The 14,313-nt window shown below is 43.3% G+C and overlaps 1 protein-coding gene across 3 annotated transcripts in view; it reads right to left on the bottom strand.

The window, feature by feature from the left end:
• Positions 1 to 63: 63 nt before the first annotated feature.
• CNKSR3 (CNKSR family member 3) overlaps positions 64 to 14,313 on the bottom strand; it is a 71,765-nt gene continuing 57,515 nt past the window's right edge. For 2 of the 3 annotated variants that reach the window (XM_054819805.1, XM_054819804.1), the window contains one exon: positions 64 to 14,285. In XM_054819805.1, the coding sequence (XP_054675780.1) occupies positions 13,993 to 14,285 (293 nt within the window). In that variant the 3' untranslated portion in view covers positions 64 to 13,992. The remainder of the gene's footprint in view (positions 14,286 to 14,313) is intronic. The other variant, XM_054819803.1, reaches the window with a different exon arrangement.

The following is a 14,313-nucleotide window of genomic DNA, read 5'->3' as shown; positions in this document are numbered from 1 at the left end:
TGTGCATCATTCAGATGGCTTGGATGATTCAGCTTTTCCACGTGAACTTTACTGAAGTTGCACACAAATGGTGCTTTGTGCATTTCTGAATCAAAAGCGTAATTAATAGTCCAAGTACATATCAACACAATTGCTATTTGAAGAACAACTTTTAATCTAAAATACAGCAATGTATCCTTTACTTTACAACAGCTCCAGTTCTCAAACCTAGCAATAATTACATCTACCTGTGCTTACATACTGGAGTACCTCCAGCCTTTAAAAATCCATTTTATATTGTTCTCAAAAGTTACACCAAACAGGGCAGTGAAAAGAGGATCTAGTGACTAGCTCATCATTTTGAAAGCCACCTGATATGCTGTGCATTGGTTTTAGAGTGAGAGAGCTGGGAAGGAACAGAAAAGCCAGATGTTGCAAGCAGACTGCTCTCCCAGATACAACAGCACAATAAGCAGCAACTTGATCGCAGATGTCCCGCAAAGTTACCTGCAGCTACGTTTTGAAAGTTCAAAATATTCTCATTGTCTAGAAACTTGTAGGAGAATAATATTAAAAGTTTCCAGACAGTAGGCTGTGAGAAAAAAACCACACAAATGCAAAATGCATACACATTTACTTGGTGTATCTTTGGTTTAGCACTGCTCAAAGATGAAGAAATAGCACCTGTTTTGACTTCTCTAATTTCCCTGGCCTCTTCTCATTTGTTCAAATGTTCACTTGAATCCTCTTCATCAACAAGATCCTATTTTCATTTCACCCCTGCAGCCATAAGAAACAGCTCTCATAAACCAAACAGATTTGACAAAAAGGCAAAAGAAGAATCAGACCTAGTGCTGCCTTGGACAGAACCTCTTGCCAGACAAGCCCTGTTCACCTCGCAGGAGAAATGCTTATTTATCCTGGGGTATAAAAGCAGCACAAGCATGTTGAACACAACACTGCCTTCTGCAGGCGCACAAGTGTGACAGTGCAGAAACTGCCCAAGGTGCTCAGCGAGGGCAGCCAGATTGGAGCCATCTAGAAGAATACACAACTGTTGCCCAAGCGCGTGTGCAGCACCCATGCCACCACAGGCCACCTCCCTTAAGCAAAGGGAGAAGGCGGCAACAGATTGAGTGGACTGGTCATCACTGGAAGTCGGTCAAGACCTAGAGAAAAATAACAGAAACTTTGCTTGGCCTGGTGCTTTGATTAACAGAAGGAAGCCTTTGGGGTCACCTAGTGTGCCTCTCTCCATTAGGGCACCACATGGAATTTTGTCTTGGGGATGCTAGGTAGGTGAGAGTACTGGAAAGCAGACAGACAATCACACTTTGGCAGCATATCTTCTTCCACTAATGGCTTTTGTTTGGTTTTGCATTTTTTTTACTGACTTTCACTTCATTTTAAGATATAGAGGTGTTATGCATGTCTAAATCAAAGAGCTTGTATCAAACTAGTCAGGCTGGAGCAACTCTGACCTTGCAGCTCCTGCTCCGAGTCAACACTGCCAGACTCACCCACCCCCACCAAGACGTTTCCAATCACACCCAGCTACGTGATCAGCAAGCACTGTGCGAGACTAAAGCCTGAAATTTTCTGCATTTTGAAAAAGTGTCAAATACTTCATTGGAAACTAGACCAAAAAATCCCCATTTGCAGGAGTGTGCTGTGGGAGATGTCATGTGCTTTGGTCACCAGACGTGGTTCAGGTTTTCTGACCTTCAAATTTCTGGTGATGGTCTTTTAATTCCCTGCCATTTCTTGATAGCAAGGGGAATACTTCTCATCACGCTCCCTCTCTTTGGTCAGCCACTGGGAAAATGCGTCACGGTACTGAAACCTGAGCCTTTTGCACATCCTGCTAGAGACCTTATCCCCCCACCACAGACCATATCCATCCCAAGCACAACAGCAAACTCCAGTCCATAGCAAGTCAAATGCATTTCTTCTGGCCAGGCTCACCCATGCATGAGTACCCCTGGGTGTCTGCCTCAATGCCTCACTTCCCAGTCCCTCCCAGACAAGCCCAGTTTACTTGCCCAGTTCACTTTAACAAAGGCCTTTCTGCACAGCACTATGTGAATCATGCCTGTGCCACATGAGGAGCTCATATGCTGCCAAACCTTTTTATTTTTTTTTTATTTTAATAACTGCTCCCTCACATTACCTCTGTGTTAACACCGCACTGCGGGACACAACATCCCTCCAAACTGTGCCTACACTTCCGCAGGAAAATAAACTTTGCAAATAACGTGTCTTATCACATTAGGATTTTATTCTGGTTTTTGGTTTTCTAGTCACAGATTCGTTTGCTATTTAAGTATACTCATAAACTAGTTCTGACCTACAGCTCACGGGGACCACAGTCACATCAAGCAAGCGCAGGTTATTCACCCCAGGACACCACACAGCCGATGCGACCAGGTGTATGTACCACCCAGCCTCTCCCCTCTCCCTGCTATGGGGATCGAGCCTCACCTGGCTCCCAGCTGACAAAAAAGCCACACTGGGGGAGGAAGGAAATCCCCTACTTGACTACAGGGCAGCAGGAAGCTGTCAGTGAGGTTGCTGTTAGTAAAAATCCAGCCCAGCCCTGAAAAAAAGGCACAGAGCAGCCCCTGCGTGACAGCAGGAGAGGGGACCGCAGAGCTCAACGGTGGCATGCTGAGGAAAGGGTTAATGCCCAGCCCCACCGGCAGCATCCCGGGCAAGCCTTCCAACTGGGAAACAATGAGATGTACTCGATCCTAAATGTTTGTACTTCCTGTCTTTATTACTTCTAAAAAAATACCTGAACAATCACTCATCTCTTCTGCAACCAAAAACTTTCTAAATTTGTATTTTGAGAGCTGAACCAGAGGCCTGTCACTCAGCTCGGGGAGGGGAGAGGAGGAGAGGAGCTGCTGGTTTAGCTGCTGGGCTGCTCCTCACCATCTCGTCCCCCCGTCCTGCACACAGACAGCGGGAGAGGGGCAGGCAGCAAAGGGCAGGAGGCCCCTGTGGTAGGTCCGCACCCATCTCTCCAACAGGACCTGCGAATCCTGTGTTACAAAACCCAGAGCAAGGAGAAAAAGCAGACCTTTCTTCCTCTCCAGTGATAAGAAGCTGATGTGTTTGGAGCTAAAGGGCCAAGGACCGCTTGGGGTGGTCTAAGCAGCTTCAAAGCAGAGTCTAAGCCAACGGCTTACTAAGCAGAGAGGAATTCTTATGCGAATCGAGAGCTTGGAAATACCATCTTGCCGGCAGCGCTATTTTTACTGGAAAGCTCTGGCCAAAATTATCTCGGACAACAAAACAAACTAGATTATGCTATAAATATTAAAAGCTTTATAGCTGTTTGTTTGTGCAATAAATTCCTGGAAAGTCCCCCAGCCTTAAATGTAGGGAGGAGAAGGTCAGAGAGGAAGAAGGAAGTAGGGAAAGGGAAATAATTCATTTTGGAGATAATTTGTTTTGTTCTCATGCTACTCACTTATAGCAACTTATACCAACTTCCCCACCAGAAACAAACAGTCAAGAGCTGTGCCAGAAGATAGTAAGACTTCTGCGCGTTCAGTGGGATGCTCAGTGGCCTTGGGGAAGACAGGCTCAGCTAGAGCTGCGTTATGCTTAGGTAAGCCTTTGTTCAAGTTCTGTGGAGAGAAATTTAAATACCACAATTGCTCTACAAGAATCTACAACACCTGACTACAGCCCTCACTTCCTACCCTTATGTAATAAAATCAAATAAATCACTCAAGATGCAGCCACTAAAGTTTGGGTAATTGTTTCACCTGGGTGAAAATCCTTAGGTTCATTATTATTCATTATCATTCACAAAGTTATTATTTATAAGGTAGAAAAAGGGTTTCTTCTTGTGTCTGTATTTTTGTTTTCGTTTGGTTTTTTACAGTTCATGGATAAAACTTTACAGCCCATTTGTGACTACTTGGCATTATTAACATTTTCACTGTAAATATGTGAGGATTTCATTAGAAGTATTTGCACTGGAAACAGCTAACGGGGGATGAAAGAGGGAAACACGTTACTAAGTAGCACTGAGAAGCATGCAATTACTTCAAAAACCCATTAAATACATATATCAGTTTAGACCGGTGTTTTCTATGGCTCTCAGTAAATACTTCTTGAACAAAAAAGCCTCTAAGTGAAGGTCACGAGGGCCTGAGGCTCACTACCTGCAAAGGCACTCCCAGGGTACATCAAAACACGCAGCAGCCGAGCACCGGCAGCAAGCACAGCTCACTGCTTCATCAGGATCTCATGGGGTTTGCTCCACAGTTACTTTTCAACGGTTCCTACTCTGGCCCATCCGTACTAAAGGAAGGCTACACTTACAGGAAAAAACAAACAAAACAAAACCCCCAAGTAGCTAATCCACTTTGCTGAAAGCGGCACTGTAAATTGGACTTGGTTGTCCTCTAATTCTTTGGCTGGTGCCTATCTGCCACCACGTGTGGTGAACATTCATCTTCACCAGAGCCCAGGGAACAAACAGAAATTGCAATCACAAACTGACCCCAAGGATTCTCCCTGTAAATCAGCGCTGTCCGGCATTTGGTTTATGGTTCATTCCTCCGTCTCCATACCCAGTTAACAAAACATGTAATCACCTAAGAAAATATATCTTTGCAGTCTCCCAAAAAATGTATTAGGTTAACTCCATAACCACTTAAGGGGGAAAGTCAGTGTCTTACATCATCCTGAACAACTGAGGTGGCCACACAGGGAGGTTTAAAAAGAAATGTTTACATCTATTCTATGTCATGCTAAAACAAACACTTTTCTCCCACTGGCAGGAACTGGAGGACACCCAAAGGTCTGGGGTTTTTTCCTCCACCAAATATATAATCCTCATTTTTCTCACTACTGGCAAAGAACGCGCAACAGACAACTCCTGCCTGTTTCATATTTAGCATGTATTAAAAAATCCCAACTCTAAATGATATTGACCCGGCAATATTTTTTTAAATTTTACTTTCCACTTCTGGACTGGGTCCAGGGTAACCCAAAGTAACTAAGCTTTTGGACCACTGCGTGAGGTCCCACGGGAACAACAATCTCACCAGCAGTTACCAACTATCACAAAAGAAGGCAAACCTGATGATTATGCACTTGCCAGAGAGCTGAGCTCGCATTGTGCAGGCAACAGGATAAAGAGGGGTTCCTATTTTAACCTGAAGCAGCAGCAGCGTAGGCAGTAGAATTTGGTGAAATTATATATTGACAGCAGCTCTTGACTGCTTTTGTCATGCATCTTACAGCTCAAGTACCATGCGTGGAACTATATATAACTACTTTGAGTGACTGCCCTTGTTTCATATTCCAGCACCACACAAATGTAGCAGTAGAAACAAACGGGCATGCAGCACTTGTGTGGGTTGTTTTTTCTGCGAAGTTACTGCTACGCAGCTGAAACAGCGCTCAACACAACACAGACCCATACGTTCAGCTTAGCCCAGCACCTCTTCATTCACCAAACTAAGTCTTTTTGGAGTGCTCTTTCTACATTTTAGTTTAAGTCGATGGCTTTCTTGAGCACTCTTGTCTATTATAAAACCTTACAGCCTGCAAGATGACAAAAGCATTTTATGTGATAGCCACAAAGAGTGCATGCTCCATAACCACAGCCTGTGGAAAACTGACACTAGAGAGAAGAAAGAAGCCACAGTTGTACAGCAGGACAAAGTCAGTTTAATCCAAAGGACCCAACACTTCTTTCCAGTTGGGCATAAGCATTTCTAACTCACGCTCTGAGATGGTGCACTAGGACGCACGGTGGAAGCCAGGGGAAGAAGTAGTTATCTAAATGCAGAAACCACAAGCACAAGCCAGCACCCACCCTCCTCCAAGATACCGATCCTGCTGGCAAAGGCAGTTCTGAGAATGCATGCACATGAGTCTTGCTGCCCAGATTATGCGTAAGAGACTCCAAAAACTGACTGCTGAATGCAGAAAAACTCCTGAGGAAGTAAAACCTGCAAAAAAGATTTGAGCTGAATTTATCATTAAGGTCCAAGTTAAAGCTTGATGAGGGGGTTAACTTGGTCTATTCAGGATGTGGCTGCACGTGTAGAGCAGTTTGTGAAGACTGCCTGTTAGCAATGTAATAAAACAAGACATAAGATTTGGACAAAAAAATATTTTTCTAAAAAGAAAATTCTTTAGCCTCTCCAACTATAAAGCTAGTCTTCACCATCTGTTTCCTGGTTTGGCTAAGTTTTAGATTCCCCACCCCTCTCTGTTCAATGAGCACCCACCTTATGGAGTATGTTGTTTTTAAAACAAGCCCTACTTAGGAGGAAGAAAAGGTTATCAGTTCATTGATTAGTATAAAATTAGTATAATACTCACAGTACTCTGTCCACCTCTGTTGGTCATCCAGAATTCAAACACTGATTAGTTTAATTATCCATAATATTAGAGGAAACACATTGCTTGAAGCATTGCCCTGAACTCTGTCTCTACAAGCCGTTAGTACTCATTTTTATACCTTATTTCCTCTTGCACATTACCATCTAGAATAGCATGTTCTTGCAATGGTTATGTAGGGGGCACTCAAGGTACTGGCTTGCAAATACGCTACAAACTAAAACAGAAGCCTGCTCAATCTTTCTGAAGTGCACATTCCTGAAACCTCTCTATGCATATAAGCAAGAGTACCAAGTACTTTGTCATTTTTGTGGGTTTTACAATCTTTTCCAATTAACTGTGTTGTTTTGCCACCATGACAAAGTATTCAGAATATTGTGGAGGACTGTACTATGGCAGGATATCTGAATATGTATGTTGTACTCATTAGGGAAGTAAACCTAGGCATAGCTTTTGTTATAGCAGATACACGTACCTTCAATACCAAGAGACGAGCCAAGTTTCTGCATAATAGCAGTTGCTAACTTGTCACCTACATTTTTCTCAGATTAAGCCAGAAAGATATTGCCTGTGATTTATTCCTACATCTGTGGGTCTTTTTTTTAATCCCAAACTATAGACCATACTCTATATTCACTATACCTAGTAAAAAGTTAAGGGATCAACGTCTTTCAAGTTTAATCTCTTGGACAAAGAAAGCACACTAGTCTTGGGAGTTCAGACTTTTCAGATGTTTCCCCTCATTTTTCAATTAATATGGTACAAAGAGGAATAGCAGAAAAGATGAGTAGGAGACAGGACAGATTTCACCCTCTCCAAATGAGATTAAAATGCAAAAGGAACGATCTGAAAAATTTGAATTTTTAACACTTCTCCATACACTAGAACTTCTAACAGGAGCTGTTACTGTAAAGAAGAAAAATAACCACACTTGGGAATAGTGTGACATACACTGCTATGGGTCCTTCCTGCATTTTAAACCATTCTCCTAAACTAACAGCAGCATTTCTCCCAAGTGGTAAGGATAGTGGTAAATGATCTGTGCCATGCTGCTATTTGCTAAACATCAGCTGGTTAATATTGCACATTGCACACAGACGTAGAGAAAGCTGGGGGTTTTAATCTCTGTTCTTTGCTAGGGAAGAGAGATCGTGCAGGGAAGCAAACCATCTAAAGTCCAAGTGCTTTTCATAGAACAATGTAAAAGCTGCTCTTAAAGATCTGCTTTCTACCAGTTGCTTGCAACTTCACTTTATTTCTCTTCCTACATTGGTATTTGTATTTTCCCTCTCACTTGGTGCTCATGCAGTGAGGGACTTGATTGTTTCTTTGGAACAAAATGTAGGACTTTATTAGCTGCTGCTACACGTCTGCGGCAGCTTATTCAACCGACTGCATTATCATCCAGTGGCAACAGCACGCTTGTTCTCTACACAACACCAAACCCCTCTCCAGCTCAGAGCCTGACACCCCCATCTCCTCCATCAGTTCTCTTGGAAAGACCTTTCTTGTATTATTAACATTTTGTAACAAATACAAAGGAAAGGAAGTAAGAGCTACATGCTTCCTTCTTTGGTAAAGAAATCATTTGGAGATTATTTGTGCATACCTGAGCCAAGACATACCCTTGCTTAGTGGTCACCTCTCAGAGCCATGTACAACCACTCCAGATAGCAAGAGGCTCTGCAGGACGGAGCAGCTTTGGTGTGACATACACATAGCTAAAGCAGCTGCCAGAAAGTCCTTGAAGATGTGAGGCTCCTTCTGCTAGGGTTGGCTATACTGATTTAAGAATAATCTTGAGCAGAAAAGGGCTATGGAGCAGTAGTTCTCCCTCAAAATACCTGAGCTGCAGGTGGCTATGGACTTAGAATCTTCCCCAAGTCCTTCAGACCTCCTCCCGGCTCCATGCAGGAAGAAAGGTAACTGTTACTTCCCCTTGGACTTGACATATAAATTATGAACAAGCGTCTCCCATAGATATTCCCTTCTTTTCCTTCCTTTCTCTCAGGAAAAGGGACAAAATGGGTCAATTAAAACTGATTTTCACTTCAAATCAGGATTACTAGAGTGAATGATGAGTGCATAACCATAAAGCCCAGGGACAGTTGATAAAAAATTGTATTAGAAGAGAATCTTGCAGCCAATACCCTAACAGTTAGCCCTGTGTAGCAAAATTACATTTGGAAGAAGGTCAAGTTACATACATTAGAGAGCTATACAGGCAAAGGAAAGAGGAATCTGGTGTTTAATTCACCTAATCAAGTGCTTGAAGTTACAGCTCTCTATATATCTTATTGTTAAGTTTCATTGATGCATTTGCTTTTTGGTAATCAATGTCACCGGCACAGGAAGTAAAAAGCTCTAGTTTATAGATGTTAGAGCAGAGTCTGTTCCCATAAGTCTTTCAACTGCACTTACCTCCTCATGTTTCAAAAAACAGATATGGCCACATTTTAGGTCACTGTGTTAAACTGCTTGTTCCAAAAAGTGAAGTCACTGCATTAAAAATTCATGAGGTAGAAGGGTGAGGGAAGAGCACACACATCCAATATCTACAATTTATACTGCAGACCAAAATAGCCTATGTATTACTACTGAGAACAGTTATTGGAGCTTTTCCATCTGATAATCAGAGAGGGAAAAAAAACCCGCCAACCCTCTGCTGAGGACAATAAAATGCCAGCAAAAAGACTCCTACATACCATACATTACATAAAAAGTTTTGCAGTACAGTGAGCAGTATGTAGTACTTGCAGACAAGCTTATCAAGAAGTCAAGGTAACTAACTTGAGCACACTGTAAGTTCACAGTAGTAAGGATATGGCTTTTTACAAGAAAATCAGATATATCGTGTTCTGCTATATTTATTCTGCATACATACACTCCAATAGCCCACCAATAATCATAGAATCATTTAGGTCAGAAAAGACCTTTAAGATAGAGTCCAATCGTTAACCTAGCACTGCTAAGTCCACCACTAAACCATGTCCCTAAGCACCACATCTACGCGCCTTTTCAATACCTCCAGGGATGGTGACTCAACCACTTCCCTGGGCAGCCTGTTCCAGTGCTTGACAACCCTTTTGGTGAAGAAATTTCTCCTAATATCCAATCTAAACCTCCCCTGGCACAACTTGAGGCCATTTCCTCTTGTCCTATCGCTTCTTACTTGGGAGAAGACACCAACACCCACCTGGCTACAACCTCCTGTCAGGTAGTTGTAGGGAGCAATAAGGTCTCCTTCTTTTCTCCAGGCTAAACAGCCCCAGTTCCCTCAGCTGCTCCTCACAAGACTTGTGCTCTAGACCCTTCACCAGCTTTGTTGCCCTTCTCTGGACATGCTCCAGCACCTCAGTGTCTGTCTTGTAGAGAGGGGCCCAAAACTGAACACAGCACTCGAGGTGCGGCCTCACCAGTGCCGAGTACAGGGGGATGATCACTTCCCTAGTCCTGCTGGCCACGCTATTGCTGATACAAGCCAGGATGCTGTTGGCCTTGGCCACCTGGGCACACTGCTGGCTCATATTCAGCTGGCTGTTGACCAACACCCCCAGGTCCTTTTTTGCAGGGCAGCTTTCCAGCCACTCTTCCCCAAGCCTGTAGCATTGCATGGGGTGGTTGCGACCCCCAAGTGCAAGACCCAGACTTTATTTTTGTTGAACCTCATACAATTGGCCTTAGCACATTAATCTAGCCAAGCAGATAAACACTCCTGCACAACTTGATGTCATCTGCAAATGATGGAAAAAGCCCAAGAGGGGCAAAAATACTCCAACATTATTTGCCCTTTAGATTGAGAAACCATGCATGAACGTGTTTTCAATGATCTTCATGCAGTTGACATGCTGGAGGGAAGGGATGCCATCCAGAGGGACCTTGACAGGCTGGAGAGGTGGGCCCATGTGAACCTCATGAGGTTCAACAAGGCCAAGTGCAAGGTCCTGCACATGGGTCGGGGCAATCCCAAGCACAACTACAGGCTGGGCAGGGAATGGATTGAGAGCAGCCTTGAGGAGAAGGACTTGGGGGTGTTGGTGGACAACAAGCTCAACATGAGCCATCAATATGCACCAATCGTATTCTGGGCTGCATCAAAAGATGTGTCACCAGCAGGTCAAGGGAGGTGATTCTGCCCCTCTATTCTGTTCTCATGAGACCCCACCCAGAGTACTGCGTCCAGCTCTAGAGCCCTCAACATAAGAAGGACATGGACCTCTTGGAGCAAGTTCCAGAGGAGGGCCACAAAGATGATCAGAGGGCTGGAGCACCTCTCCTGTGAGGACAGGCTGAGAGAGCTGGAGTTGTTCAGCCTGGAGAAGAGAAGGCTCTGAGGAGACCTTACAGCAGCCTGCCAGTACCTGAAGGGGGGCTACAAGAAAGCTGGAGAGGGACTGTTTATAAGGGCATGTAGTGACAGGACAAGGAATAATGGGTTTAAGCTGAAGGAGGGGAGATTTAGGTATTACAAAACAAAAAATCTTTACTGTGAGGGTGGTGAGGCACTGGAACAGGTTACCCAGAGAGGCTGTGGATGCCCCATCCCTGGAAGCGTTCAAGACCAGGTTGGATGGGGCTTTGAGCAACCTGGTCTAGTGGAGGCTGTCCCTGCCCATGTCAGGGGAGTTGGAACTAGATGGGCTTTAAGGTCCCTTCCAACACAAACCATTCTGTGATTCTGTGATTTATGGTCTTGGCTAATTTACAGTGGAAAAATCAGCTGCATCAGCCACAGTATTGCCAGTAGGTTGAGAGAGGTGATCCTTTCCCTTTAGTCAGCACTCATAGGGCCACACCTGGGGTACTGTGTCCAGTTGTGGACTGCACAGTACAAAAGAGACATGGACACACTGGAGAGAGTTCAGCAAAGGGACACCAAGATGATGGACTGGAGCACCTCTTCTATGAGGAATGGCTGAGAGACCTAGGACTGTTCAACCTGCAGAAGAGAAGGCTCAGGGGGATCTTATCAATGTGTATAAATACCTGCAGGGAGGGAGTAAATAAGACAGAGCCAGGCTCTTTTCAGTGGTGCCCGGTGTCAGGACCAGAGGCAACAGGCACAAATTGAAATACAGGAGGTTCCCTCCGAACATCAGGAAATACTTTCTTACTGGGAGGGTGACAGTGCACCGACACAGATTTCACAGGGAGGTAGTGGAGTTTCCATCCTTGGAGATATTAAAAAAAATGGTCCAGGGCAACTGACCCTGCCTGAGCAGTGGGGCTGAATCAGGTGACCTCCAGAGGTTCCTTTCAAGCTCAGCCACTCTGTGATTCTGAGAAACTGCAATACCATTCCCAGTAATTTCTAGAACAGTACCCATTTCCCCTGTCCATGAGAGCCAGGCAACTCTTTCCCTGGACAATCAACAACTGAATATCCTTATGATTGACTGAGAAAAGGACAAATTCAGTACCTTAACTCAGCATGGTTAGGACACTGCAGCATGGAGAGGATGGACATTGGTTGGCTGGGGGTTATTTTTGGCAGGGCAGGGGAATTAGCCTATATTTAGGCAAGAAGGCAGATTTTGAAAGTTTCATTCTGCCTCAATGCTTAGAAATTCCTCATAGCTGCAGTGATTTAAAGCTACCTGTTAAATTAGGGCAAGCTTATTTCACTACTCTTAGACCAAGCTTCAAGAGAACCTAACCGAATAAAGTAAGCAACTTTTCAGTGTCTTAAAAGTGTGCCCAGGTGCAATCCTAAGAAACCAAGTACCTCCATAGTTTCTTCCACATCAGTATGCATGACGCTTCCCCATTCATTTTTAAACCATGGCAACCAGGGCTTTCAAGATGCGCAAAAGTTCCATTTTAAAGTCTTGTTTAGACAACATCTCTGACTTCACTCTAGTTCAGTAACTGTGATTCAATTTAAAACAGTCCAGTCAAATTGGGGCTGGCTATAATACACCACAGTGCCTACAACAGGGCAGTTTCAGCCTTCTCAGAGGCAGGACCAAACTGGTCTAGAGTTCAACTGTCTTGCAGCTGTGTTTGGCCACGTCTCTAGGACAGACTGCCACCTCGGGGAGCAGAGAAGAGTGGCACAAGGCAGACATATTATAATCTGCTCTGATCAGAAAGGTCCAAACCAGTCCCCACGTAAATCACCAGTGAGTCACAATCAAACAATTAATTGATAACTGAACTTAACACCCTGTCTCTGCAGGGCTGTAGCACAACTTCATAAGCTTGTTGCAGCAGAATGGTCACATCTTCACAGTTTTTAACACTTATTTTATCACATATGATTCCTGCCCCAGTCCAAACTGGAAACTAGTGTTTAACCTCCCTCTTTCCCCACCAATTATTAAATATAAATTCTTCTTGTTTTCAGCAAGACCAAAAAGAGTAAAGGCTGTTGGCAATGTAGCATCTACGAAAATAGTTAAGTCTTATAATTCACAGGGAATACGAAAGACTTCCTTTTTCTTTTCATTTGACTAATCTGTGCCCAGTACCGCAGACAGGAAGGTACAAACTGTATCTGTAAGTGTAAAAAATATATACAACTATATTTAACATTTAAATTACTTTAAACACAACTGTTTGCATACTAACAATCTTATGTACATTCAGTTTTAAACAATACCTCTTTAATATCCTCTTCTTTTGTTAAACAAGTTTTATTTTCCTCCCAAAATACCCAATGCTACTTTAAAAATCTGGAGGGGGAAAAATTTGAGCTATATAGAAAATAGCAAGATGTCTTACAATTGTAAAGTATCATAGCACATATTTTTCATAAAAACAGCACATCATTCAAAAACTGAACCACTGTAAAAGTTCTCATAAGTCCAACAGGACTGTCTTTAAAAGCTTACTTTGGTTAACAGCAAATCATTCTTAAACAATTAAGGAAAAAAATATATATTCTTTTACCACCTCTACAGATGCATTTCCTTGGCATGTTGTAGCAATCCATCTATCTTTACAGATGAGCACTGCGGTTGTTCAGCACTTTACTTGTACTGTGATTTCAATAAAATGGATTATGTATCTGGTTGGATTGATTTATAATTAAATTAGTCCACCTTCCTAAGATCTCTGAATAAGAGAAATCTCTTCCTAAGATCTCTGGATATCAGAGAAAGAATGGCAATGCTACTACTTCTTCCTTACAAGGTTGATCTCATGCAGTACTTGCAACTGCATCATTAAGTTGCATGGAACTGCTGTTTCTCTGCTTATCTTTCCTGGTCAGGAGAGTAACACAGCTTTTGCCAGGCTCTACATACTCTGACACCCAGCCAGTTGCACCAGCCTCTGAGAATTCAGACAACTGAAGTGCCACTGGACTTTACGGTAATGCAATGATTTCCTCTGAGTCATCATGCATATTTCAGGTCATGTGTGGCCTCTAGATCACTGATATTTTACTCATTTCCAAGCGAATAAATGCCCTCAGCTTTTGGCCAGGAAGAGGAACTTGATCTTTATCTTTCTTCCCTCCTTGCACTATGAAACCCTCTGATCCATCAAAAAAAAAAAAAAAATCACAAACAAAAAGGCAAAAACGTAAGATTCTCCAGGAAAAAAACATCGCATTAGTCACTATGCATCAGTTAAGCTGAAAGTAGAGAAATCTGACCGATGAGCAAAGGCACTTGGTAACAGTCCTATGAACAATAGTCAATGAGTCAACAGTTTCAGTCTTGTGATCCAACTGACCAGCAGCGAGGGCTCTGCAGAGGAAGATTTTGTGGACGATGTAACAGAAGATTTTTTAGCACCTTCCTCTTGAAAAGGAATTGTTGCACTGTTGTGGAGGTCTGTATTCATAAAACACCTACTTCCTCGAATATAATCCGTTCCCCTCACTAACTGCTTGTCAGACACTGGCCTTGAGAGGGGGTGCTGTGTGGAGGGGCTTTCTTCAATGATTGGGGGTATCCTTTCATTACTGAAGTACCTGCACAGGACATCTTCACCTGTATGAACAGGAGCAGGAAA

Source organism: Grus americana, chromosome 3 (assembly GCF_028858705.1).
Source record: "Grus americana isolate bGruAme1 chromosome 3, bGruAme1.mat, whole genome shotgun sequence".
Taxonomy (NCBI): Eukaryota; Metazoa; Chordata; class Aves; order Gruiformes; family Gruidae; genus Grus; species Grus americana.
The sequence above is the reverse complement of the archived record's forward strand: the minus strand, read 5'-3'. Positions and strand labels throughout refer to the sequence as shown.